General features: G+C 44.5%; 1 protein-coding gene across 2 annotated transcripts in view; it reads right to left on the bottom strand.

Annotated features, from left to right (window-relative positions):
• Positions 1 to 25,890, bottom strand: part of DPYSL3 (dihydropyrimidinase like 3) — a 375,973-nt gene that overhangs the window by 129,650 nt on the left and 220,433 nt on the right. For both annotated transcript variants that reach the window (XM_078653034.1, XM_078653035.1), the window contains exon 2: positions 1,855 to 1,943. In XM_078653034.1, the coding sequence (XP_078509160.1) occupies positions 1,855 to 1,943 (89 nt within the window). The remainder of the gene's footprint in view (positions 1 to 1,854; positions 1,944 to 25,890) is intronic.

Genomic DNA, 25,890 nt, shown 5'->3' with positions numbered 1-25,890 from the left:
GAGTCAAAGGTATGCAGTTGGGTGTTAAATATATACTGTTAAGGGTTTGGGGTATTAGATTAAGGATTTGCTGTTAAGAATTTAGGGTTTCGTGTTTAGGGTTTGTGGTAATGGATTAAAGTTTAAGGGTTGGCGTATAAGGGTAATGATTAGGCATATGTGATTATGGGAATTGAGTTGTGGGTAGGAGTCAATTTTAAGGTTATAACTTTAGGGTTATAGGATTATAAGTAACAAGTTAAGAATATAGGGTTGAAGTTTGAGGGTATAAGGTTAATGTTTAAGGAGTTATGTGCTAAGGGGTTAAGGGTTTTGCCTTCTGACTATAGGGATTAAGACTTTAGGTTAGAGCTTAAAGTTATAGGATATAGATATAAATACGTGTATATGGGTAAGAGTAAAACATTAGAGGTTTGGGCCATAATATTAAGAGTTTAGGGTCTAGGGTTAAGTATTTCGGGTGTAGGGGATAGGGGAGTAGCAGTATGGTGCTACCTCTGTCACTTCAGTGTTTTAGAATCAATTAGGAATGTTTTTAATTTATGGTTTGTTGATGAGTATTACAATTATTTGCAGTCTATCTATGGGAGAGAAAAGACAGAAGTGTTGCTTTTCACAGTTACTCTTCACTTAATTAATTTCAGTGAAACACACCTCAGTTCGAGGTAAGGCAATTAGAAGCGGTAAAAATGAAGTGATGCAATTTTTCAGTAAAAAAATAAAATTTAATTAACAAGGTACAGCCATGTCGGCACAATAAAGTAATTAGCGCAAGGAAGATACATACAAGTACTAGCTGTTCATCACTTAAGGGCTTATTTATAAAGGGCTTGCGCTGCCGGATAATCACTTTCTTTGATGCTTCGGTGGCGCAAGCCTCTCGATCATATTTATGAGAACCACGGAAGCCACTTTGCGTGGATTTGCATGGCCTCATAAATATAGAGTAAGACAAAGCAGTGCAAGTTGGTGTTTCCTTACTTTGCTCCAAGGAGGCGTTCCCAGGGCGTTCCGGTGGGTTTCCCTATGCAACACTCATGGATTTTGACGCTGCCCCAGATTTAGTTAACTCCTTGCGTGCTGGTGACGAAACCACTCCGTCACCAGCCACGGACGTGCTGTGCTGGTGACGGAGTGGTTCCGTCACGGCCCGGCCTCCGCGCCTGCGCGGCATCAATTTCGCGCCTGCATGGCGCGTTCTATTAAGCGGGCGGGGCTGTGACGGAACCACTCCGTCACAAGATCAGCGCACCCGTGGCTCGTGACGGAGTGGTTCCGTCACAAGCATGGCGGCACCGCGTGACCCCCCCAGCGCCGTGGCGGAGTTACCGCCGCGGCCAAGGGGTTAATCACATAAATCTGGGGCAGCACCAAAACCTTCCGCCTCCCAAAAGCAGGCGCAACGAGAAGAAATATTTCAATTTCTCCTCATTTTTTCCTCTTTCCATGTGTGCTGCATTCTGCAGCACACATAGAAATAGAAAAACACCTTTTGGGATAGATTTTGTGCAGGAAGGTGCCCCTTCCTGCATAAAAACAATCCTGCATGCAATACAAACACCCTTGCACGATGGTGCAAGGGTGCTTGCATTGGCACTTGTCAGCAAATAGTGTTTCAGCGCAAGGAAAAAGAACAGGAATGCACCGTATTTCATAAATAGGGTGCATGCTTGTATGTAGGGCAGCGCAGCAACAAGCCTGTCACTACTTCATTTGCACACCATTTATTCAATAGTAGATTGAATTTTAAAAGGTTAACCTCACAGTGTCTTTCTACAACCTCACTAATATCTGTAGATAAACGACTGCCTTAGAGATCAGGGCTCTTAGGGATGCTTTAGGACTCTTACGTACTTTATGCAGCCATCTTCCATGTAGAGGTCAGCGTAGAAGGACTGGTCATCGTTGACGATCCGGCCGCCTTTAATAAGGAGACGGTCACTCTGCAAAGAGGAAACACTGACGTTATTACGTTAACAAACAAGGACATTTCGTTTTTCGTCCATTACTATACTTAAATGGCAGTTCAACCAGTTGTGACAGGCACACTTTACTTATTTTTCTTCTGTTTTTTTTTTTAAATAATAATGTATTAAGTTAAGAAATATATATCCAACACATACATATGTGTAACATAGTACAAAGTAGGGCGAAGTTTATAATAAACACATACCTATATTTCCCAATGCGCATAAGGGTAAGAAAGGACCTTGATATTGTGGACATCAATGAATAGGCCACACTTAGTCAGAAGCAGTTTCTAAACATTTCTTATTTAGCTCAGCATTAATAATGTATTTAAGTAATAAAAGTTTCCCATTCCACTTAACAGCATAGCATAGGACAGCATGAATAATAGATTAAAACAGAAATAGAAAGAAAGGAAAAGGAGACAAATGGGGAGGGGCGTAGCGCAGCCCCATGCAGCCCCACTGGAGCATGGGGGATCCCACTGTTCAGCCTAGCGCCTATGGATATCTGTGCGATCTGGGAGCCTCGGTGGTTCCGCATATGTGCCCCATCAGTTACTTTTACACCCTAAAAGGATTGGAGTATCTGATCTACTGACTCAAATCAAATAAGAGCTAGTGACTCAAATCAAATATACATTGAAATGACTCAAATCAAATATACATTGAAATTATAGCAGATTCCTTTATAATTGAGCCACAAGTCCATTTTTTAAGACACACTTTTTCTCCTTTGATAATAAGACACATTTCTAAATTTTCCTCAGGTTAAATGGTCTTCCATATTCTCACTTTCTTTTTTTTTCTTTTTTTTTCCAACATGTTTTATTAATTTTTTTATACAAGAACATAATCGCAATTCTGTTTCAGGGTTAGCATAGGTTGTACCAAGTGCATCTTGTACAAAAGTATCTATTCATGATGCTGGTTCTTAATGACATGAGTGTAGGAGATTCATTTCGATGTTTAGCCCCCTTGACTTAACACGACTTTCTGAAATTCTCCAGGAATCCGAACAGCTGGTTTGCCTCGGGTCCTCACTGAATCAACAGGACCGTTTTGTTTTACTGTAGGAAATGTGCAATTTATGTCCAGTGCTAAACAAATGACACTGGTGCTCAAATCTCAAACTTAACTTAGCTAGCACCAACTCTCAAATAAAGAAATAAATTACTTGCAAGGTTGGGTTTGAAGTTCACAGAGTAAGGGAGGAAAAACTACTAAGTAAGACAAAATGTGTACATGGTGACAGAACAACAGCCTTGAAGAGTAATAAAGCAAATTAGACAATCTTAAGAAATAAGGTTTTAATAGGGCTGGCTTTAAGGCGTTTGACTGGTGCAGCCGCACCAGTCTCTGACTTTGGTGGGTGGCGCTGTGTTTAAAAATAACCTTTGATTTAAAAGCACGTGAACTTTCTTGGGCATCCAGCAGTTTTCAGGCAACAATAAAAATGTCAAGATAACTCTGGTGATTAGGGTTCCTAATGGTGAGAGATCAAAATGTTATCTAGTGGCAGTTTAGACTCATTCTAAAGTAGTACAGAGGGTTAATGTGCCTGCTGCGAAGAATGTGCACCATGCAAAAAAACTGAACCGAGTATAGGTGAACTATGAGCAGGGCTATAAAAAATAAATGTATGTCAGAGAGAGGCTATGGAGAGATGAGGTGCACTGTTGGAGAGTGGTAGTGAGGGAATTCATGGATAAAGAGGTCATGGGGGAGGGGCGAAAATGACTGTTGCACCAGGCGCCACCAACGCTTCAGCGGTTAGGTACAATTGAAAGTATAAACATAGCAATTAACCAGGTCAATATCAAGTGTTTATGAGACATTTGCCTACAGACCAACATGAAAAACGTAAGTGTCTTAGCAGCTTCTAAAAGAAAGCTTGGCTGCAGTGGTCGTCCCTCAGCTCAAAAGGAAAAATAAAATGATAATAACGTATCATTAATATCATCTTATTTTTACTATTGCAGTCAGTGTCAGGGCGGGGCCGACCAGAGCAGGGGAAGGAGAGGTTTGCACTCCCTAAGTGGGCATGACTGCATGTTCCCTGCCAGGTTGCATTACATAGCCTGGTCAAAAACATGCAACAGCTCGCTGTCCCCGTCTGAGCGCCGAACCACAGCATTCAGACCAATCTGATTGGGCCAGGGGAGCCTGTGTGCCGGGATGGGTGCTTCCTGCTGCCGGCCGCGACAGGAAGAAGGAAGATGGAAGAGGACGGAAGAGATACAGCGGCTGGCCCACTGTTCAAGGTAAGTCCTTTTTTTCATTACACCCCACTACCACCCCCCACCCCCACTGCCCCTCCACCCCATCTGGTAGCAGTCGCTACTGCTTGACTGTTGCTGTCGTAAAAACATAAACTTAAAAAAATCTGTCACTATTGAATTTGTATACTATAAAACATACACAACTCAATCTACTAAACTTGAGATTGGTAAGCTCAACAGACATTGAAGATGTGTATTTAAAAAAAAAAAAAACCTTTGCTGCGGCAACTGGTCTTTGACTGGCCGCCTCCCACTGGCTCACAAGCTCCTGTATAATCCTCTAGTGAAGGAGGTGTATCAGTAGTGGTGTTTGAGACTGGCTACCTGGCATTCAGTAGCTGTTGACTGTTAGGGCCTTGTTCCCCAGATGAAAAGCTTCCTTATAAAATACCAGCTGATGCTGGCGCTGTACAAGAGTCACTGGCACAGCTGCAGCTGAAATGACTTGTTTTTCACATTTCCAGAAGACATTGATAAAAATAAGTATCCTATTTATGAGCAGAGGACGAAAAATATATTACATGCGCTTATTCCAACTGATGAAGGCATCAGTTTCAAAAGAAGTACACTTTTTAAAAACACCTAGCAACTGCAAATACATGCCAGCAAAACATTACACACTCGTACATTTTTATACAGGACAAAAATACATATGCAGTTTTAACTCAATCATTTCTCATTTTATCTGTTTCTTCATTTATGTTTTATGCTTTTGTATTGTTTTTCTTTAATGTTCAATAAACTCAATCATTTATCATTTTATCTGTTTCTTCATTTATGTTTTATGCTTTTGTATTGTTTTTCTTTAATTTTCAATAAACTCAAACTTAAAAAAAAAATACATATGCCTTCGTGATCGTCAGAATGCGCAGCCCCTGTGTAGATTTGTATCGAGTGGTTTCACTCAGAAATCACGGCACAGGCTGAAGCTTTGTCTATGCAAGTTCTGACTGACTAACATTTTATGCCCCCAAGGGATTACACGCTAGAGTGTCATGAGCTGAAGGCAGTGCTGCTTCAAATGGGTTTTGTGACTGACAGCCAAACACAAACATCTGTCAAAGATTTCAGGGTGTGTTGCTGGAGCGCGTGGAAGCACGGATGTGAGAGATGACGTGGCTGATTCTCCCTCGGACCCACCTGTCTCTCCAAGACACTGAGGGGCATATTTACGAGAGCTTGGTGTCAAACCTCGAAGTCGTATTTTTAAAGCCACTTTAACATAACGCAGTGTAAATCGCTGCGTTGCATCATTTTGTGCAATGGAGGGGCTCTATGGGTGTTGTGGTGGGTGTTCTCACGTAATTCTCATGGTTTTTGACGCATTCACAGATTTACCAAACCTAGTAAACCTGAGGCTGACCATAAAGATATGCCTCCCCAGGAGAGGTGTAACAAGGAGAAATATCTTTAGTTCCCTCAATTACTTTCTCGTTCTATGTGTGGGGAAAGAGGAAAATGCCTTTAAGGGTTTCTTTTGTGCAGGAATGTGCCCCTTTGCCTGTGACGTAGGGCAGTGCAGCAAGATGACTTGCTGTGGTTCTCCTCATTGCACCACAATCTTCATAAATATGGCCCTGAGTAATCAGACTCTATAGAAGTCCCAGTAGGACAGCCCATTTGTAATTAAAAATCACAGATCCTGATCATTTATTTATTTATTTATTTATTCATTTCTTTATTTATTTAAAGAGTTTTATATAGCCCTGGCTAGACCCGCAGGGGCGGCTGGTCCATAGGGGCGTTGGGGCAGCGCCCCACAAAAGAATTGGGCAACAGGTGAACAGAAATGTAAGCAGACAAATTGACAGTTTACAATTCGTCTGTTTACATTTCCGGCCCGCCTGTGTCTTCACTGGTGAAAGTGCACGTCACGCACAGTGCACGCAGGCAGAGGCGAGCAGGAGTTTAGAAGATGGTCTGCGCATGTGAGAGAGGAGCATTGCCCCTCACTCACATTCACAAACCATTGTATGCTGCGCATGCCCAGTGTGGTGCAGGAGTTTGTAGATAGGCTCCTGCTAGGGCGGTGATGCGTTTTGCGCAAAGTCGCCCCATGCCCTATCAAATCCCGGGACAGAGTAAACAAGGTTCAGAAAAACGAAAAAAACCTCCTTTGCACTACAAGATGGAAAATTTCAAAACTCATTTTGTTCAAACTGCATGTGCCTCTAAATATGTTTTTAAGGACGTGCTGGTGCAGATGATCTGTACCTGCTCAGAACGTTTGTCTAGATATTAAAATCAAGCAGAGGGAGGTAGCCTCCCATCTCAGGCCCATCCGCACAAATAAATGGCATCAATTAGTCACAATTCATTCAGGGTTTGATAAGCGGTTGGGTTCGGTGTGACTTTGTGACACTCTGACAGAGTCGAAAGGAGAATGTGCTTAGAATAGAATGGGACTGGAAAGGGGCACAAGTGATGTTTTCATATGTGTAATGCATGCTGAATAAACAGGCCCCTTCGACTGCGGGGACCACAGAGTCACCGTTCTTCCTGAAAATATGAAAATGCTCTTCCTACCGTGAGCGTTAGACGGACCAGCAATTGGGCTTTGTTACCAGCAATCGGGCTTTGTTTTCATTACACCAAGAAGTGTTTTTGTTTCTTATGTTAAACGCTGATCTTTTTTCTTCTTCGCTGCTTTTTATGGTGACGGGAACCAAGCACCGGAAATATGTATTCTGAGTGTTTTGCATTCGTATTTCCAACGGAGGAAGCCTCTTGTTGTCCTTTAGACACGACACATAGGAGGGTACATTTTTATATTGTTGGAGAAGGTTACAGTTCGCACATTTTCTTATCATTTATGTTTTTGAAGCCACACAGCAAAGCTGGGAAGGCGGTCTATAGGTCCGGTTGTTGCCTTCAAATCAAGACACCATTATTGTAGTGTAATTTTCTCCTCTTCACTTTGTGTGACCTTGTGGATCTTACTTCAGCTTGAAGAGGAGGGGCAGTAGTGGGTGCACTGAGTACATAAGGCAACGGAGCCATTGAAAGAAATAATTTGGCCCAGGGTCAGCTCCCTTTCACAATTACGTCTCGGCTGAATCTACTGGAATATCTTTCATAAATTTCACTTTTGAGCATTGGATTGCAGTTTGTAGTAACACCTGCTTTGTTGTGTTAGCTTTTGTGTTCAGTGTTTGCCAGCTTTTGATGCCACATATCAAGGACTGGTAGGAAGTTTGAGAATGTACTGAGATGGGGATATTGGCTTGTGTGTGCCATTTTTCCTGATCCATTTCTTGTTGCAACCTGTGCTTTCCTTAATTTTGATCTGTGTACCAGTGAAATGCAGAGACACGGGATTTTGATCTGTGTACCAGTGAAATGCAGAGACACGGGGTACAGGGATATGGGGCTCTTCCCGTTAGCCCTGACAATTGCTGCTGCTGATTCGCCTCACCACTTTCAAATGTCACCAGCCGCCCCTGTAGACCCGTAGGTATCAGAGCGCTTTACATTAGGTTACACAATGTTACAGAAAAAGATAACAATTCAATTTCATCTAATCATTGAAGATACTGACAGTCATCAGAGACTGCCTGACCCATCTGAGCTGCATTTGATCAGCTTTACCGGCTACCACTGCAGGCCCTGCTCGGTCTGTAGATTTACTGTTGCCATCTATCTGTGATCACATGTACCATCTTCAAGTCTTGTCTTTTACTTTTTCTGTAACCTCTACTTATTAGAGCCAGCTAGAAATGTATCCAGTGCACTACTGTCCTTCTATAATCAGTGACGTTTATCTATCCATACATCACTCTCACAATTCCCAAGCTGACATTATCTGCCCCGAAATATTTAATTCCTATTTAACATACCCTTCATGATTAAACACATAGAACAAGTTCCAGACCCTCCATTCAGTGAAGCATGAAGTTAAAAAAGAGGCCTATTCCTCTTTTAGGAGACAATATAGCAAATAACTGAGGCTATTCTTTATCTCAGAGGTGAACCTGGCTAAAGGTGTATGTAACAAGAAACAATGGTTAATCTGGAAAATATTAAATAAATAATCTATTAAACACCAGGCCGCTGTGAGCGAACTTATCAACTTCTAGTCTGAAATTGCATTTTTTTAACAAAATACACAGCACATCAATAAACGAGTGAATAAAAAACTTGTTAATACAAACAGCTACCCCAAGGAGCATCCAGGCCCTAAAGTCAATGCAAACTAAACAATGAAAGACTAATCAAGACGAAAAAGTCATGTTTTAATTTTATTCTGAATATCCTAAAGGTAGGTGCCACATGCAAGTGAACTAGGACGAAGTTCCAGTGTTTGACGGCAAGGAAGGAGAGTGAATGCCCATCTGTACTTCCCTTTAACGCCTTCAGCACTGATGACAAAGCCAGCTCGTCATGGGCGTTACCTGCGCTACGCGCATGACGAGCTGGCTTTGTCACGTAACGCGCGATTTTTACATTTCAGCGCACAGCGGGAAAACCCGCTAGCGCGGTAGAGGTTAAAAGGTGTTCAGCACCTGCCCATTAATAGCCTGGTAATTAAGAAGAAGGCTCTAATGAAATGTAGGCCCAGCAGGTGACATTGAACAGAAAGTTAGTTGGGTGGCTTGGTGGCTTTAAGACTAAGCAAACAACAGCATTCTGTACTGTCTGCAGTTGGTTGGCATATTTGGGCAGCACTAGGTAAAGTGACTTGGCATATTCCAACCTAGGTGTTATGATTGCATAGATGATGGCTTTCCAAGAGGCCGTAGGCAGAAAATCCAGACCTTTTCTAAGGGCTTTCAAAAGAGCACAGTAGGATGAAGAAACTGCCCTAACCTGAGACTTAAAAGACAGACCTTAAGCATAGAGAATACCACAATTTCTGGCTTTGGTTTAAGGAAGAGGAGCTTGACTTGGATCCAAAGGCCACCTTCAAGGCACCAAAATCGAATCAAGTATATCAAAAACCAGAATCTCAATTTTAGAAAAAGTGAATTCCAGACAGCTCTTACGTATTAATTTAGCAGTTGACGATTGGCAGTCTTTAAAGAGCTCCAGGGTGCAAGCAGTTTGCTCAGACACAGGGCCCGATTATGACTTTGGCGGGGTGGTAGTGGGGCTGCCACACCGCCGCCCTGCTCCCACACCACCAATGCCATGTGAAGACTGCATGCCAGATTACGAGTTTTCTTGTGTCTGGCGGGCGGTTCTTTGACTGTCCCACGGGGGTGCCTATGAAAAAGGTACCGCAATGGGGGCACCAAAGGCAGTTCCTGAATGGCATGGACTCTGCAGTCCATGCTGTGCAGGAACTGGGGTGCATGCCGACAAGGAGGCCGAACATGGGCCCCCTTGCATGCACTCCCATGCACAGGAGCCACAGGGGGCCCAGAATGGCCCGCTTTCTTTCCCACCGCCAGCATTTATATGGCAGGCTCACCGCCATGAAAAGGCTGGTGGTGAGCCTTCCAGGAAAATGCTGGGGGGGGAGTTGTAATATACTTGGTGGTGCCATTGCGGCACTGCCAAGCATATTGCCTCTCCAGACTGCTGTGGCACCACCAGGGACCGCGTATCCTGGGCTGTTGTGGCAGTTGCATGGCGGTCCGACCGCCTAAGTTGTAATTCGGCGGTTGGACCGCTGATATGGTGTTGACCGCAGCACCACCATGGGTTTGGTGGTCCAATGGACCGCCAAACCCGTAACCTAGCCCATAGATACAAGGAGCTGTTCATGGTAAGCATAGGACAGAGCCGAGAAACGAATTGCACAGTTTGGGCTACAAGTGTTAAGTACACATTAAAAAGGGTGGGGCTATGTAAAGAGTCTTGAAGAACTCTGTTTGGTGTGGTGCTGCCCTTCAGCTTGACAGACTATACATACTACTTTAAATAAGTTATGTGGTACATTTATTCATTTCTACAAAACTTACTTTTGAATTAAATACAGATAACTCATATATTGCAATGTTAATTTCAAGGGTGTCTGCAGTTTTGTCAAGGCATTTTATTTGTCTATTTAAACTCAAGAACCAGCATTGAAAGTGTCTTTTTCCATCGACACACCCATTGTTAAACCCTGGCCAGGGAAGCAGTCATACCTTTCAGCCTTGCCATCCAGCCAGAGAAGTGGAAACTGCTCCCGTGCCAGGCAGTCATACTGAAATGCCACTTGGCACCGCATCCACAGAGCGCGGCAGAACACCTCACAAATACACCATATTAAGCCGCTCTGAGTAAAGTGCTGAGATTCCACGAGCAGTCTTTCCAGCCAGGTCGGCGCAGAAGGATGACTGCTGTTTCCTGCACCACGAGCCAGCAGTGCACTTCGCACAGGATGTAACGTCTGCTAAAGGTTTTAATAGCAGGTGAAACTGAACAGATGTGCGCAGACGGGGGATCTCGACAGCTTCTTTGTGTCTAAAGCGAGCAAGTTCCTGACTGAAGCTTCATTTACGCCAGCGCAATTTCGCATCATTTACGGTATTTCGCATTATGGTTGTTGAGCGTAATCAGTGTTTCAATTGTAAAGAACTAAGTGCCAGGGCTCTCAGGAGGCTACTGCAGCTTGCCCCACACATTGCCCCTTCCAGCGCTGCCAACGTTAGTAACAACACAACTACTATTCATCTCACTCCTACAGACGTGACAATTCCGACTACTTCAGGCCCCCAAAGCTATAAGAATGGTTTGGGTGGCAAATAATAGCCATTTAAAGTTGATTGAATTATTAATTAACTGTTTATGTGGTCATCTCTAAATTAGCCAGACAGCGCCACCTTGTGGGAGACAATTAAGGGCCAGTGCAGAGGCCTGGAAAACACCCGCCCAAATTAAGCACTGTGCGTAATGCCTGGGTTTACGCCACCACGTCAAGTGGACAAGATTTCATTCAGGTAAAAATCTTGTCGCAGCAGCACTGGAACAACAAGAATTAATGAAATGCGAGCAGCTGTTGATCTGTGCTATTTTTTGCACAACATGATTCCTCACATCCAAAAGGTGTTGGACTGGCATTTTGCGTGATAGCTTATAATTTTGTGTAATAATAATAATAATCCACATTTGTAAAGCGCACAATCACCCATAAGGGTCTCTAGGCGCTGGGGGGCCGTCGGGAAGATTAAGCGAGCTATTGCCCAGAGTCACATGGTGCTGGGCTAACCTGCCGCCGGTGCCGGGGATCGAACCGTGATCCCCAGATTCCAACGTCAGTCGCCCTGGTCGCGGCGCCACACCTCTTCCTACTACATTTTTGTCATTGAGCATCATTTTTGCACAGGAAATTACACGAGTTTTGCCCAGGCTTAGCGAAGATAGCGCTGGAACTGAAGCTGTTGCTGGAGTCACCTTCCCAAGCCAAATGTTCATTTTGTTTCACACGATGGTCAAATGAGCAGTTGTGATTTTCTCCAGAAGGGGAGAGCTGTCCTCTATGAAATGCTATTTTGGCGGCTTCTATTAGGAAAGTTGCTGAAACGGTGATGTTGGCTCCTAAACCAGAGATGAAAGGAACTGGGTGTCGAATCTTTCAGCAGAAGGCAGAAGTTGTGACGTAACTGCCAAAAATGGGGCACACACAAGTAGAAGGCATGTTATTTTGAGCATAAAGGTAATATTATTTAGCACTTTATGGTTTGAAAAATCACGAATAGAAGTACAATAAAATCCCAGAATGGATGTCCTTATTCAGTTCCCAGCAGAGTGGACCATAAAGATTCTCACACACGAGCCTGCAGCGCTGATCCAAGCTGCCAGCATTCTTCTAACCACACTCTTGTTCTTCTGTCTCTCACACTCCGTCATCCATGACACCACTAAAAGCTGTGTCCCATCACATGATAGCCGCACCTCAGTGGTCGTGACACATGACATGGAATCACACTCCGATTAGGATTTTGTTTTTGCCGAGTGCATGGCATCGCCCTGATCTGTGAAAAAAAGTCACATGATAGAAAAGATTACTTTTAGTCAATATCCCCGAGCTCTCTCAAGCTGTCTGAAACAGAAGCGAAGCCAAGTGTAGGCATCCAAAAGAGACATGGAAGGCACTTAGGGACTCCCAGCAACAGATCTCGCCATCTTTAGTACTTCTTTCATTGCTGGGTGTGGGTCTGATTAAGGGGTTATGAATAGGATTGTGGAATACCTGGGGCCATATTATCTGAAGTGTTCTGGAGTCCCCACACGTGTGGGAGCCCACTTTTTGCACCCCTAGGGCATGTTGGTATTACAGGAGAGGCCACAGACGCTTGTGCAGACAATTCTATAATACAGATCGCAAATGTACACCAGCATGAGCCCCCGTTTGAACAGGTACATGCTTCATGCAAATGAGGGAATCCATTGCCTTGGCATCCATGCCATATTACCTTTACTGGTACAAGGCACAATATTCCATCAAGAGACTCACTGACTGTGTGCCAAATTGAGGTGGCATCAAGCATAGGCAGCTCCTCTTAAGGGAGGAAACTGCATCGCAGGGCCCTCTAGACATTCTTCTGCAGGTGGGTGCAGTCACTGAGTGCGTCTACCCACAGGAGGATCTCTGCCGCTTTCAAATGCGGGCCTGGTTGGCGCTTTCAGTGAAAAGTGAACTGACGGCTTCAAAGAGTCAGCCCACCTTTAACTACTGGGCCACTCCCAGCGCAGACGTGGCTACACGCCTGTACTGTGAACAATATATTTACTGTAATCAAGCACACTGTCCTGGTTGATGCAAACCAGGGCAATGAACCCTGGCCTGTGGTGTGAAAATCACCAAACATTAGATAAATTATAAAAGAGTAGAGACTAGAGTAGTTTGAGATTTGGGAGTGAATATTTTTCCACGCAGGGGCGGCCAGCATGGCTCGCGGTGGGGTGGGCGTGCAGGGAGGGGAGAAGGGTGCGCGAGCTGCACTGAAAAAATAAAAAATAATAACACTTACCTTGCCGCCGCCGGGTCCTGTGTCTTGTCTCATGCTTGCCTGTGTCCTACTCCAGGTCGGAACAGGAAGCAGGCAGACAGGCTTGCACCCCTAAGCCAATCACAATGCAGCAATGCAGCGTTGTGATTGGTCTGAGCGCCAGGGCTGTAGGGATGGGCATTTTCTCCATGCAGGCTGTGATGCAACCTGCATGGAGAAGGGGGAAAGTGTGTATGACTTGTTTGGGCGGTCCGAGACGGCCAACCAAACAGTCATTGCGCACAAGAGTGTTCTACCACTCCTTCCCTGCATCTTCCCCCACCCCTCATGCACTGCTGCAGCAGGACGAAAAAATAAAATGATAACAACATTACATTATTATCTATTTATATTTCCCTTTCTTTTGCTGATTTATGGCAGTGGGGTGAGGCTCCTCCGCTTTAGCGGCGGAGCCGCCACTGACTGTTTCCACTGCTTTCCTAGTTGACCTGCTTATCAAACTGTAGAGTCCTTTGCGTGCACACCCATCAGAAATACTGATTTCATTTTATTTATATATGTCATTTAATAAGGCAAGTATGTGTGTTGCTAGTCTTCATCATCCTTCATTCAGGTGTGAATGACTAGTCGATCTAGAGCACAGGTGACAGCATTGACATATAGTGGGTGTCGATTACAAATGGAGGAGTGAGACTTTTGTGAGTCTGCATGTATGCATTACATGAGGGGATGCTCAAGAAAAGACACTTTTTTAATGAAAAATATTTTCAAAGAGTAATACAGTTAAACTTGGGGAATGCATAACCTCGGAACCACACAAGATGGGAACCTCGGGATGACCGGGTTCACCGAGGGGAAGCAGCACACAGTCTAGTAGCAGAAACGCAAGAGAATTCCTACTTTAACAAAATAATGCTGATGGCTGCCACAACAGACCCTTAGGTTTTCCAATTCTTCACAAATTTCTTTTCACAAAAGCCAGAAAAATATCTACCGATTTGGAAAACTGTGATGCAAAAAAATGGTTGAACAAAATATTTGAAGCATTTTCTTGGGGAGTGAACCTTCCATCCCCTAAAGCATCCTGAGGATCAGTAGGGCGTGCTCGCTCTGCCTGCTCTCACAGCTTGAAGCAGGCGTGATATTATGAGACATTCGGGGCTTCTTCCAACTCCAACACCATTCCAAAGTTTATGCTACAGCATAAATATTGACCTTTCAGCATATCTGCTGAAAAGAACACAAGGCAGTAGTAGGAGCGCAGCAATAAGGCTGCGCGTCAATCAAAGCCCAAAAGTCAACATCTCGTAATGGCAGCTTCCACTCTTAGCTTGAAGTGTAAATGTAAATCTTTGGGGGTATTTCAGTGGCAGAGGAGAAGGTAGGAGTTGATCGTTATTTTGTGGATAAGTATGTGCTACTCACAAGTGCGTCTTGAAAGAGTTAAGGCGACAGCTAGATTATCCCACTTAATTCATAAAACAAAGCATGACCTTGTTCAGTAGGTACATTTTTTGATTCAGTGGAGTGAGTGTGGTTCGTCCTGACTTAATTTTGTCATCACTGCCTTTCAGCTAAGTATCCTGTTTCACCCCTTGGTTGTTGATACTGATTGGGATTACGCATGGCAGAATCAGGGGCGGCTCTAGGCTCATGGCGGCCCTGGGCAGGGAGCGTAGGTAGGGGGCCCCGGAAGATGGGGTCCGGGCGGGGCGGAGCGCGGAGGCCAGTGAAGAGGGGGGAGGGGGGTGGGTCAGGGTGTTTGGAAGTGGAACAGAGCTGCAGGCCACCAAATCCCTTCCAGGGGCCGCCACGCAAATATGTATCCATCCTCAGAGGATTATTATATTAAGATATATATTGGCGTGGTGGCCCCTGGCGTTTGGTGGACCTGTGCAGGTGCACAGCTTGCACATGCCTGAGGCCGCCCCTGGCAGAATTGCCTGTCATGGCGGAAAAAGGGGCACTAAATTGAGCGCTGTAAATGAAAATGGAGCTGCTACACAGAGGAAAAGAAAGTGGTTGTCAACAAGGACTGACACCCCTTAGTAGGCCGCTTTGAATTCTTGTTCAGATGGAGCCCGTTGCTGGGATAAGGTAATTGAAGTGTTCATGGGGATACACTAAGCGGAATAGGCTTTTCAATTGGGCGCATCACGTGGTTTCCTTGAATTCTAAGATCACACGGATACAAATGATACATTTTGATTCTAGTCAATAAAACTTTAATCCAAAGTTTCCTTTAAAAACCCAAACTGTACGGCTCCCTCTTTTCACGGATGGTCACTTCTTTCTTGACCAGTGCATGATTAGTGGTTTAGAATTTATAGAGGCTGACATTGAGTGTGGGCGAAGCGGTCTACCATGTTTCTCCTCAAGGGATTTGAAGGAATGACTGAGCAACAATCACTGCTGCTTAAACATTCTAACCACAAAAACAGTATTCCCTGGGAGGAACTATTCAGCTTGATTTCAGGCTGCAGTTGGATCTTTTAAATGTGGGACTAGAGTTATGGTGCTACGAGCAAGTGAGCTTTTCTGCATTGAGCGCACTGCAAAATGGATTATCTCTGGGCTCTTAAGTGAATTTAGAGGGGGATCAAGTGCTCATGAAAGGTGCTGGTGTGAGAGGGTTGGCACTCCTTGTCTCAGAACAACTTGTGTTAGTGAAAAAATTGTCACCCACTGTGAATAGTTCACCCTTGACCACTTTGTTGAAACTGACCTCTTTGGACTCTTTGGTGTTTTTTATGGGGGGGGGGGGGGTAGTGCTGTCGACTGCACATTGAAACGTGGCCACTTATGCTATCGATAAATCAACAGTATTGTACTTATTCTGAGCACAGCTCATTAGATCATCAGCCAACAGGTGAATCCCCAGGTATGATGCTTTGTGAAAGACACTCTATCACCCTGCAGCCAATCACCAAACCATCATGGACATCGATTAGGGGGAGGCACCAGTAGCTCTTCCTTCCTCTGATGTATGCTTTGCTACCCCTTTCTCTGCCTTGTAGCCACTGTCTCAGTGGCTACAATGCCAGCGGTAGAAATAGAAAGTAATTAGGACTCTTAAGATATCACTTTTTTAAGCTACTCTGCCTAAACTATGAGCATCCAAGAAGTGACTGTAGAGGGCCCTAGGTGGAAGAAGGGTTTAAACTTGTGAATCCAGCAGTGGTGAAAAAGTGTCTTCACATATTTCTTCTATTCCTGCCATACAGTGAATTGACGTCAATGTAAGCCATCCAGCCCTCCCAAGGGCTTTTCAAACCAATTTTACCTATTCATTTTAATACCTAAAAACCTGCTAGGACCTTGATGGATAGACATACATACAACTCCTAGCTTAGTGCAGTTCTGAAAAGGGTTTGAAGCCTGCCCTGCTTGGTCTTCGGGCCCTGTGAGGAGAGTGTGAACTATATATCTCTAGGCAGATATCTTAGGTGCCATCTTGCCACCACACAGGGGCCCTGTGCAGTCTCCAGTTTTAATTCCTTGGCTCCTGGTGCCCCCTGCAGAAGAATGTCCTCCCATGGATTTAAGGCTAATCACCTCTACGCCCGCCACCTCCTTTAAATGAAGGGACTAAAATGGCACCTTATCTTATCCTGCTTAGCAGGATAAGCGCCACTGGAGAAGTGAGCGTTCACGGGAAACTCTCCGTAGATCCCAATGCTACACTGTCGGCTCGGTATCTGCGGCGAGTGCCTCACTCGTGGTCGGTACAACTCTGAGAGAAAATGTAACTACACATGGCCACACTCGAACTATGGACCACCACTCGTTATATGAATAATGGCGTCTATTGAAGCAATACATATGTGTTGGTGTCCAGTGGGTCAAATGCGTCTCCCTCTCCCACGAGGTCAGTCTTTGTATTTCTTCTTCGGTGATAGGTTCCCACTTGCTGGTTTATAACATTGCACAGCACTTGAGGTTGCTGCTTTCAGTACCAAATAAAGTTCCACGTTCAGGTAAGTTGAACTCGGGCGTTATCTTAACAAATCAAATGCAAAGTGACGGATGAGCCTTTCTTTCTTTCTTTTTTTCTAAAAAAAATCTTTGAAAAAACACACTGTTCTAAGCTGCCAAATTGAAACCAAATGATGGGGCTAGTGACGATTTTTATGATGATTACTAATAATAATAATCTTCACCGACATCATAAAAACAATAACCGCAGCAAGAACAATAAGGACATTAATAATAGGAATGATATCACCACATAAAAGTGTGTCTTAGAAGTATCTGATTAAAGCAGCAGGGAACATGGAGTTCCAAAACAGACAATGTCATAACAAAGCCATAACCTGATGAACTTCACAGGATCGGCCGGCTTGGCTCGTGGATTGGGCAGGGGGGTGGGAGCGCAGGGGGCGCGTGTGCTAAATTAACAATTAAAAAAAACACTTACTTTGCCGCGTCCCACATCTTCGCTCCTGCTCGCCTGTGTCCGACTCCGGGTCGGAACAGGAAGTAGGCAGCCAGGCACCCACCCCGAAGCCAATCACAACGATGTAATGCAGTTTTGAGATTGGTCTAGGCGCCGTAACACGCGCTCAGGCAGGGGCTGGAGGGGTGGACATGTTCTCCATGCAGACTGTATTGCAGACTGCATGGAGAAGGGGAAAGTGCACATGCCTGGTTTGGGCGGCCCGAGAGGGCCGACCAAACAGTCATTGCGCACTCAGGAGTAGGCAAACCACTCCTCCCCTTCCCTGCTCCATGAGCAGAGCAGCCCCGCCCGCCAGCAAAAAAAACCACAAAATGGCAATAACTAAAAGTTATTACCATTTTATATTTTGCTTCTCGCACTGCGAGAAAGAAGTGGGGCAAAGCTCCTCAACTATAATGGATAAGCCGCCACTGGGACATAAAAGTATAGATTTCGAATAAATTGCATAAGGTTGAAGATAGAGATCAAGAATTTGCAAAACATGTTTACCTCAAGAAGACACCAGCTTGGTATACGTAACAACTGGAGAAGGGCCAGCCTCATCTATGACACACATCAGGAAGAAACCTATCAAACACCTACTAACAAGAGATCATCTGAATGTAGGCACTTTCTATCATAGATATCGGCGTCCCCAATTGAAACCCCAAAATAACTAAACAAGCGTTGGCAATGCCAATAGGTCTGGTTTGCACTGTCCATCTAGACCTACAAATCTGTGCAGGTTAATGGCTGGCCTGCTCCCATCTGTGCTGCTGCCAGGGAAAAACATCATACATTATCTAGTTATCTAAGACAATTAATAGCATTATAATGTCATGTGTGCACCCCTGAAAGTTCAACTTCAGGCACCTTACTTTAATTTTCCAGTAGCTGAACTGCAGCAAAGAGAACATTATACTCCTTTTCTTCTGGCTTTGTTCAACTCACTGCTCCTTGCTTACGTGTTGGGTGACCAAGGACAGGGCCGGCTTTTGGGCAGTGCGACTGGAGTGGCCGCACTTGGCGCTGACCTGTGGAGGAGCACTGGCCTCAAGGAGGGGGCACTTTTGCCCGGTGAAAGTGAGAGAATCCGAAGAAGTGGGGTGTGGGGGCGCCAAAATGCAGTGTGGCACCCGGTGCTACCAGTGCTAAAGGCGGCCTTGACCAAGGAGAAGGTCTCTGTCCAACAATCACACCCAGAGCAGCCATCTTGTTTTCAGCATAATTCAGGCCCATACTGCTGCGTACTCTCAGCAGGAACATTGCCAGCACTGCACAGACTCACGGAGCAGCCCTCTCCTTTTATTTCATCACCATTCCTTTTTTCTCCTTTATTTGGAAGCCTAGCCCCACCTGCCACTCTTTGTTGTTTTAATCGGTTACTTTAGCTATAGCAACGCTAGGTGACTCATTCTTTACTTTTGCTTTCATTTATTGACTTTGCAATTTTGTTTGCCTTACTTCCAGCTCCTGCTTAGGGGCCCGATGGCCAATGCAATGGACAAATACAGAGTGCAGGCCGCTGGCGTGCAAAGGCAAGCCCGTCTGCACCTGTCTACTCATTGTCTGGGCTCAGGGATGCTGCCAGTTGTTGCCCTACAACTACCAGGTAAGCCACCCTGCCCCCACCCACCCTACTCTAAGTATGGCCATTAGTGCCTATCTTACTTTCATCCCTCTCGCCGCTCACGTCTTTGTATTTACCCCAGTACCACTTCCTCACATGTCAGCACCTCCCATAATCCTTCTTTTGTCTCCCTCCAACTTGACACCTCCCCCAATCTGAGCTGTCAGCAAATTGTCCCTCTATAAAACCTCCTTTTTGTTTGGGAGCACCTCTGATGTAAAATACCTCCAGCTTACCATTAATTCAAACTCTTGCATGAAAATGATTTTAGTGTATCCTCCTCCAAGTCAGACTATCTCTTTTCTCAGTTCCTCCGCAGGGATTTCTTACTCTATCAGTCTCAGTTCCATTAACGTTATCATACTCTGGGCTTTCAACGTATAGATACAAAATTCTACTGACAGCTCAGCCGGCAACTTCAATGCAGCCTCCAGGAGGTCATAAAGCTGGCTGGTGATCCCACACACACAGCAGGGGATTCCCTCAACTTGCTGCTTGCGCCTACTGAGCGTGCTCCTTTAAGGAAGCACTTATTCTTGGGACAGGTGATAAGAAAGTGCTCTTCATCATTTCTCTCTTACTACCCCACTTAAATCCAGTACATCATCTCCCTTCGTCCAAAAAAGACATTGGACCAAACTATGGGCCCGATTACGAGTCCGGCAGTCATCTGACCGCCAGACTCGCTGTGGTGCAGCAGTGGTGGTCCACCATCCATCGTATTATGACTTCTTAAGTAATTACGGTGGTAGACCGTCGGCTGCACCAAGGAACAATCGTTCTCCGGCGATGGCGCAGGAGCACCACAACGCAATATGCTGAGCGGGGACTGGCGCAGTCCCACTCAGCATATTACGAGTTCCTGGACAGCCAGCCTTTTCATGGTGGACCCCCACCATGAAAAGTCTGGTGGTACAGGACCAAAGGCCCCCATTGCCACACCGCCATGGGGTTAGATTCAGGGGTCTGTACCCCCACAAATTCCAGCACGTCATGGATGTCCACGTCCATGCTGTGCTGGAACGTTTGTGCTGTTCTAATTGCAGAGCCTGTTTTTCAAGCACCGCCATGGGAATAGGAAAGAATCGCTGACCGTATTACGAGTTGCATATTTGCAACTCATAATACGATTGGCGGTGCTTGCACGGATTTGGCGCAGCAGATGCGGCATTGAGTTGTCGTTGCTGCGCCAAAGTCATAATCAGGTCCTTAATTCTTACTTTGTTAACCAGGCCCTTAGTCACACTGCTCTTAATATGGAAATGGAGGTTAATTGATGCTCCTCCTCCTTTAATGATTGGATCACATTGGCATTAGACACCCCCATAAAGCCACATAAGAAACCCTCACACTCCTTCTGTCCCTTGTTACTAGGAAGAAGCTTCCAAAGTGAAAAGTCTCTGCAAAAAATGGAAAGACACTGGCTCCTGTCTTATTTGATGTCAGATGAAAAATTATACCGACAGGAAATTCTAAAATAGAAAAGAATTCTGCACACTGCCCACACAAGCTGCTACAATCCCATATCAAACATGCCTCTAATCCCGCTTAAGGAGTCGTTTCTATCTTCACAGCCGTGCACAGCCTGAATCTACTAAAGCTGCTGTTCAACCTTCACAATCTCTTTGTTCAGACCCCTCTGTTTTTTCCATTCTAAAGCATACTTCATTCCTTTTCCCAAGCCGTCCTGCTTCAAACTTTCCACCATATACTAACCAAGAGTGGATCTGCTCCAGATCTCTTCCCAGCTTCATTTCAGGCACCATAGAGGAGCTCATAACTAAAATCAATCTTATCAATTAGGGGTCACCAGTGGACGCCTGTCTATGAAAGCTGTCAATGCTCTTTCCTTTTCCAGGGCCTCCATTCTCACTTCTCTGCGCAACGCCTTTCTAGTTTCCAGGAATGTTCCTTAATGACTGGAAGAAATCCTTTATCAAACCCCAAAATCATGTCCTACAACTGATTCATACATTTACTTCCCTTTGCAAACAAAATCGCAGAATCTACCATGAATCAGAAATTGTTCCTCGAAGTGGGAAGCCACAATTTAATTATGCCCCAACAATCTGGCTTTCTTCCTGACTTCGCAACTGAAATGGCTTGTTGGAACAAAGTAAGACATCTGGAGTATTGTGGATGAAGGTGGAGATGCTGCATGCCTCTTCCTCGACATCTGGGCAGCATCTGATATGGTGCCCCACACCATGCTGATCCACTGCCGGGCTCAGCCAGGAATTAAAGACACCATTCCAAGGGGGGTCTCTTCCTTTTTAACAGCCCACTGTCAAGCAGTCTCGTTGTTCCCGTGCCAATCGGTGTCTCAGCCTGATCAGTTGTAGTGTTCCACAGGGTTCAACCTATAGTCCTACCCAAATTAATATCTAAGTCTCTCCGTTACCTACTGTTATTGAAGCCCTTGGTATACGTTTCTATACCTATCAGATGACACACAACTAATCCTAAACTTGGGCGGCAAGTTCACAACCCATCAAATTCTAGGAATAGATTGACACAGTGGCAAATTAGATTTGTTCCAGTATCTCCACCTTAATTATAACAACGCTGTGGTACAGTCCTTCAGTAACCCTCCTACACACTGGCTGTCAGTATCTAAAAGGTGTATCTTCTAGACACCCTGCCTTTGTCAAAAAAGCCCTCCATTCACCCAAAACCAGCAATCACTAGCCTTTTAAAATGCTATCCCCCTCCCCCATCCGAATATTTTACTCCAGCTCGGCTAATCGTTTTACCATTCCTGGTTACCACAAGTCTTCAGCAGGAGAGGAGCCTGTGTGTTTTCCTTTGTCACTTACAAAAAATGGAAGCTCCTCCCACTTTCCCAAGAGCCAGAAGTAGTCTACTGAGATTTCACAAGCCCCTCAGAAACTGTTTGTTTGCATGCTGATGCTGCATTCACTGCTTCTCCTCCAGTGTCAGGACACGCTTCTCCTGCGTATTTGTGCGGTTATTCACTCACAATTCACTACAATACAGCACTAGGTTACACTTGTCCTATACAGTGCCAACTCCGGGAAGAAATGTGCATTACAAGGGACTCATCCAAAGTCAATTCAGCACAGCAAAACACCGAAAGAGGGCAACACAAATATAGGGCACTTTCCAAGATAAAATCAGTCCTACATACGGCACATACTAGGATTGGACCTCACACATAAAAGGCACGTACTACGCTAGAACAAAACCAACATAGTTCAGACCCGATAAAGAAGCTGGCCCCATACCAGACACATGTCACAACTCCACATAGGGACTCTAAGAAAGGACTAACCATATATTCTGCTTTCAAATGTTGGACCTACCTCACATAAAAATTAAACCAGCCCCACACCAAGATTAGCCTATATGTAAAATGACCTAAAAAGAGGCACCTCCATAAATACACACAATTAGGGCCAGCCTAAATAAGCACACCAGAAAAAGGAAGCATTCCTTGTAAGTCTGCAACTCATTGAGCATGTCACAAGAATTATTTGGGCTGACATAGAACAACCTAAGAAGAGATCAGACCAACTAGGCTACCATAAAGCATACACCAAAGAGAGCTTGGTGTATGGAACACACCAATATTAGACAAGTCTGACAAAGGGCTTCTATGAGCCAGCAATCTACTGCCCACTCAAAGAAAGGGGAGGCATGAGGATAGGATGAGGCTAGTGTGCAGCGAGGCAAGCAGCACTCCTTAAATTTATAGAGTTGGGGGTGGAGCACAGAAGGAAATGAGATGGTGGAGAGGCAAAGGCACTCTGGAGTTGAGACTTTGACTGATTGGCCTTAAGGAAGGGGACAGGAAACAGCTGCCAAACAGCACAAGTCCACCCACAGTTCTTTAAATTTGTGAGCTTTGCTTTTCACAAAGTTTACAAGGTTTTTTAAAAAAGTATGCAGTTGGGCAACGCTGCACAACCCTACCCAACATAGAACACACCACAAGAAAAAAAATATATAGATGAACATAGTGCTCATCCTTAAATGAGGCAACCTCAAAATGGACCATACCCAGTGTACCTCAAGAAGGGACTAGCCCCATGTTGCACAATATAAAGTGGAACTAGCCACACATGGGGTGTGTATGAACTAAGGACCAGCCTGACAAGCCACAGCCTAAAAATAGACCATCCCTGATTAGATCAGCTATGTGAGAAGAACAGTCTGAAAAAGAGAACGCCCTAAAGTGGCCAACTCAGATAAAGTCATTCAGGGCTGGTACTATTTAGGCATAGGGCACAGCCCAGGGGGCAGACCCCCACAGAGCATGTCCACTGTTAGATGTGATAAACATAAATAGCACACACAGAACATACCAGCACCTCATAGACTCCACCAAAAGAAGAGTACCACCCTGATGCTTGGTACAATCCAAGATGGAATCCGTCCTTTGTAGAGATCTCTCTTAGAAATATTCCTAAATATCATGCAATCAAAACCATTACACATCCTTTAGATGGAACAAACTCTATATATTCAAGCAAGCCCAGGTGTAGTTTGTCTCATATTGTGCACACTTTAATAAGGAACAAGTTACACGCAGGGCATATTCCAGGAATGTAACAGCCTGATGTAAGTGCCATACCAAGCCAAGGCATTCTATTCTAAAGGAGGTGCCAACTCCACGCAGGGCACACTTAAAGGTAATACCAGGGACACGTAGCGAATCCTGAAAGCAAGTTCCAACCACACATACAGCCCACTGAACAATGGGACGAGTGAAGCCTAGGACACTGTCTAACAGGGGAAGCCCACAATGGCACAAAATGGCTAATGGGGCAGTACCAATATGCCCAGCCCCATCCACGCCACGAACATCACACCTTGAGGGATTGGGCACGTATTTCAGTTGCACACCAGAAGGCACTAGCGCCAAATAAAACATGCCCACCATGATAACCATTGATAATCCTCACAAATGCTGTATTCAACAAGATGACCAGACATGTTAAGATACTCAAAGCGACTTGGCACATGAAGTGGGAAGGAGCTACAGGATACAAGATGGTGAGTCTGGTGACATTCCCAGGGGTGTTCTAAGTACAGGAGCAAGAAATTGGATTTTTTTTCTATTTGTTGCCAATTGTTAATTTATTTTTTATTAACAATACATATTGCATACAGATACGGTTATCATATTACAGGATGTGCTTATTAACCAGAAATAGTTATCTGGTCCTATGAAAAACACAGCGAGGCGCCATATAGGTTCGTATAAAACAACTAAACTCAGCTATTGCCTAAATACGAAAGCATCATGTAGACATTCTGAAGCCTGGCCTCTAGACGTGGGAGTTTACAGATTACATATGGAAAATTAGCACTTTAAGGTATTTTTTAGGATGGTAACTTGGACCTCATTCAAAAGTTACTTGTGACATAAAAAGACCTAATGGAGGATTTTCTTTTGTTTGGGACAGTGAACAAATAATACCAGGTCCCTCACACAACACATTTCATCCAGGGGAAGACTAGCAGTCGGCTAGTCTTCCCCAAGCTGTCTGTCGATTCAAGGTAGAGCAGTTTAAGTAGCAAATGATACAGGATGTAATGCGGAATCCTGGAAACGGACGTACCTTACATTTGGAATCATAACATGCATCACTCATCTAGGTCAGCAGCAGTAGTGCATTAAAAAAACGTTGTCTGCCAATGCAACACACCTTAATACATCAATAACAGTGTCACCGAGTAATGCAAACTGGTATTAACAAAAAGCAGCTAAGAGAATATAACTCAGTACAGCAACCCGAGCGTTGCCAAACAAAATTCAAAGCCCCAACCAAAGCCTTGTTAGACTGACAGCAGGACTTAATGAATAACAACAAACCTGTAATTTACTGAAATGCAAATAAGTACCCCAGAGTATCACCAACTAGTAAAAAATAACTCAGTGTTTTAACTAGAACCCTGCAAGCCAACTCATACCACCAGAAGAGATTCGCCAGTTACTTCATTATAAGTTAGTGTATTGTAAGGAACCCCACTAGATAATGTGGCATAAATCACTAACCCTATGCTTTAACTGCAAAAAAAGTAATGCATGGTCAATATGACTGACAGATAGGAGTCAGCTAATGCTGCTGGTGAACAGACAGCAACAGCAAGTGACAGCCACAGCTTGCGATCTTGTGGAGAGCCACAATGGAAGGAGGAATATATCTGGCCAAAAGCACCCTACTCATTCCCAGAAGACCCCCCTTGCAGCCTTAATTAACATTGTCTCTCTCCTTCCTGGTACTTATGTGTCTTTCTTAAGCAGGTGTATCAGATGACAATGGGTCAACTCAGTCCACATGCACAAGCCGTAGACCTTTATTTAGAAAAAAACGAATGCACTCTGGGACATGCAGTTTTGATTAACTTCAAAAGAATCAACTGACTAAAAGAGTTTGTAAAAAAAGTGGGTAAATACCAGATCTGAAAAGAACGTTCCAGATTAAAATGGAATTATGAAATCACCTTATTGAATTGTTTTGTATTGTAATTGCATTTGTATAGCGCTTACTACCCCTGATGAGGCGTCAAAGCGTTTTCTCGGCGAGTAGTACGCTACTCCGGGACCCATAGAGGATTAGTGTTGAATTAGTATAGTGAAACATGCAAGTAAATTTTAAGTGGTGGCTATGTTAGTCAGTTATTTGGATTCAGAAGGATAGCAGAAGGATAGAAGAGGAAAGAAGGT

This window comes from Lissotriton helveticus, chromosome 7, assembly GCF_964261635.1.
Source record: "Lissotriton helveticus chromosome 7, aLisHel1.1, whole genome shotgun sequence".
Classification (NCBI taxonomy): domain Eukaryota; kingdom Metazoa; phylum Chordata; class Amphibia; order Caudata; family Salamandridae; genus Lissotriton; species Lissotriton helveticus.
The sequence above is the reverse complement of the archived record's forward strand: the minus strand, read 5'-3'. Positions and strand labels throughout refer to the sequence as shown.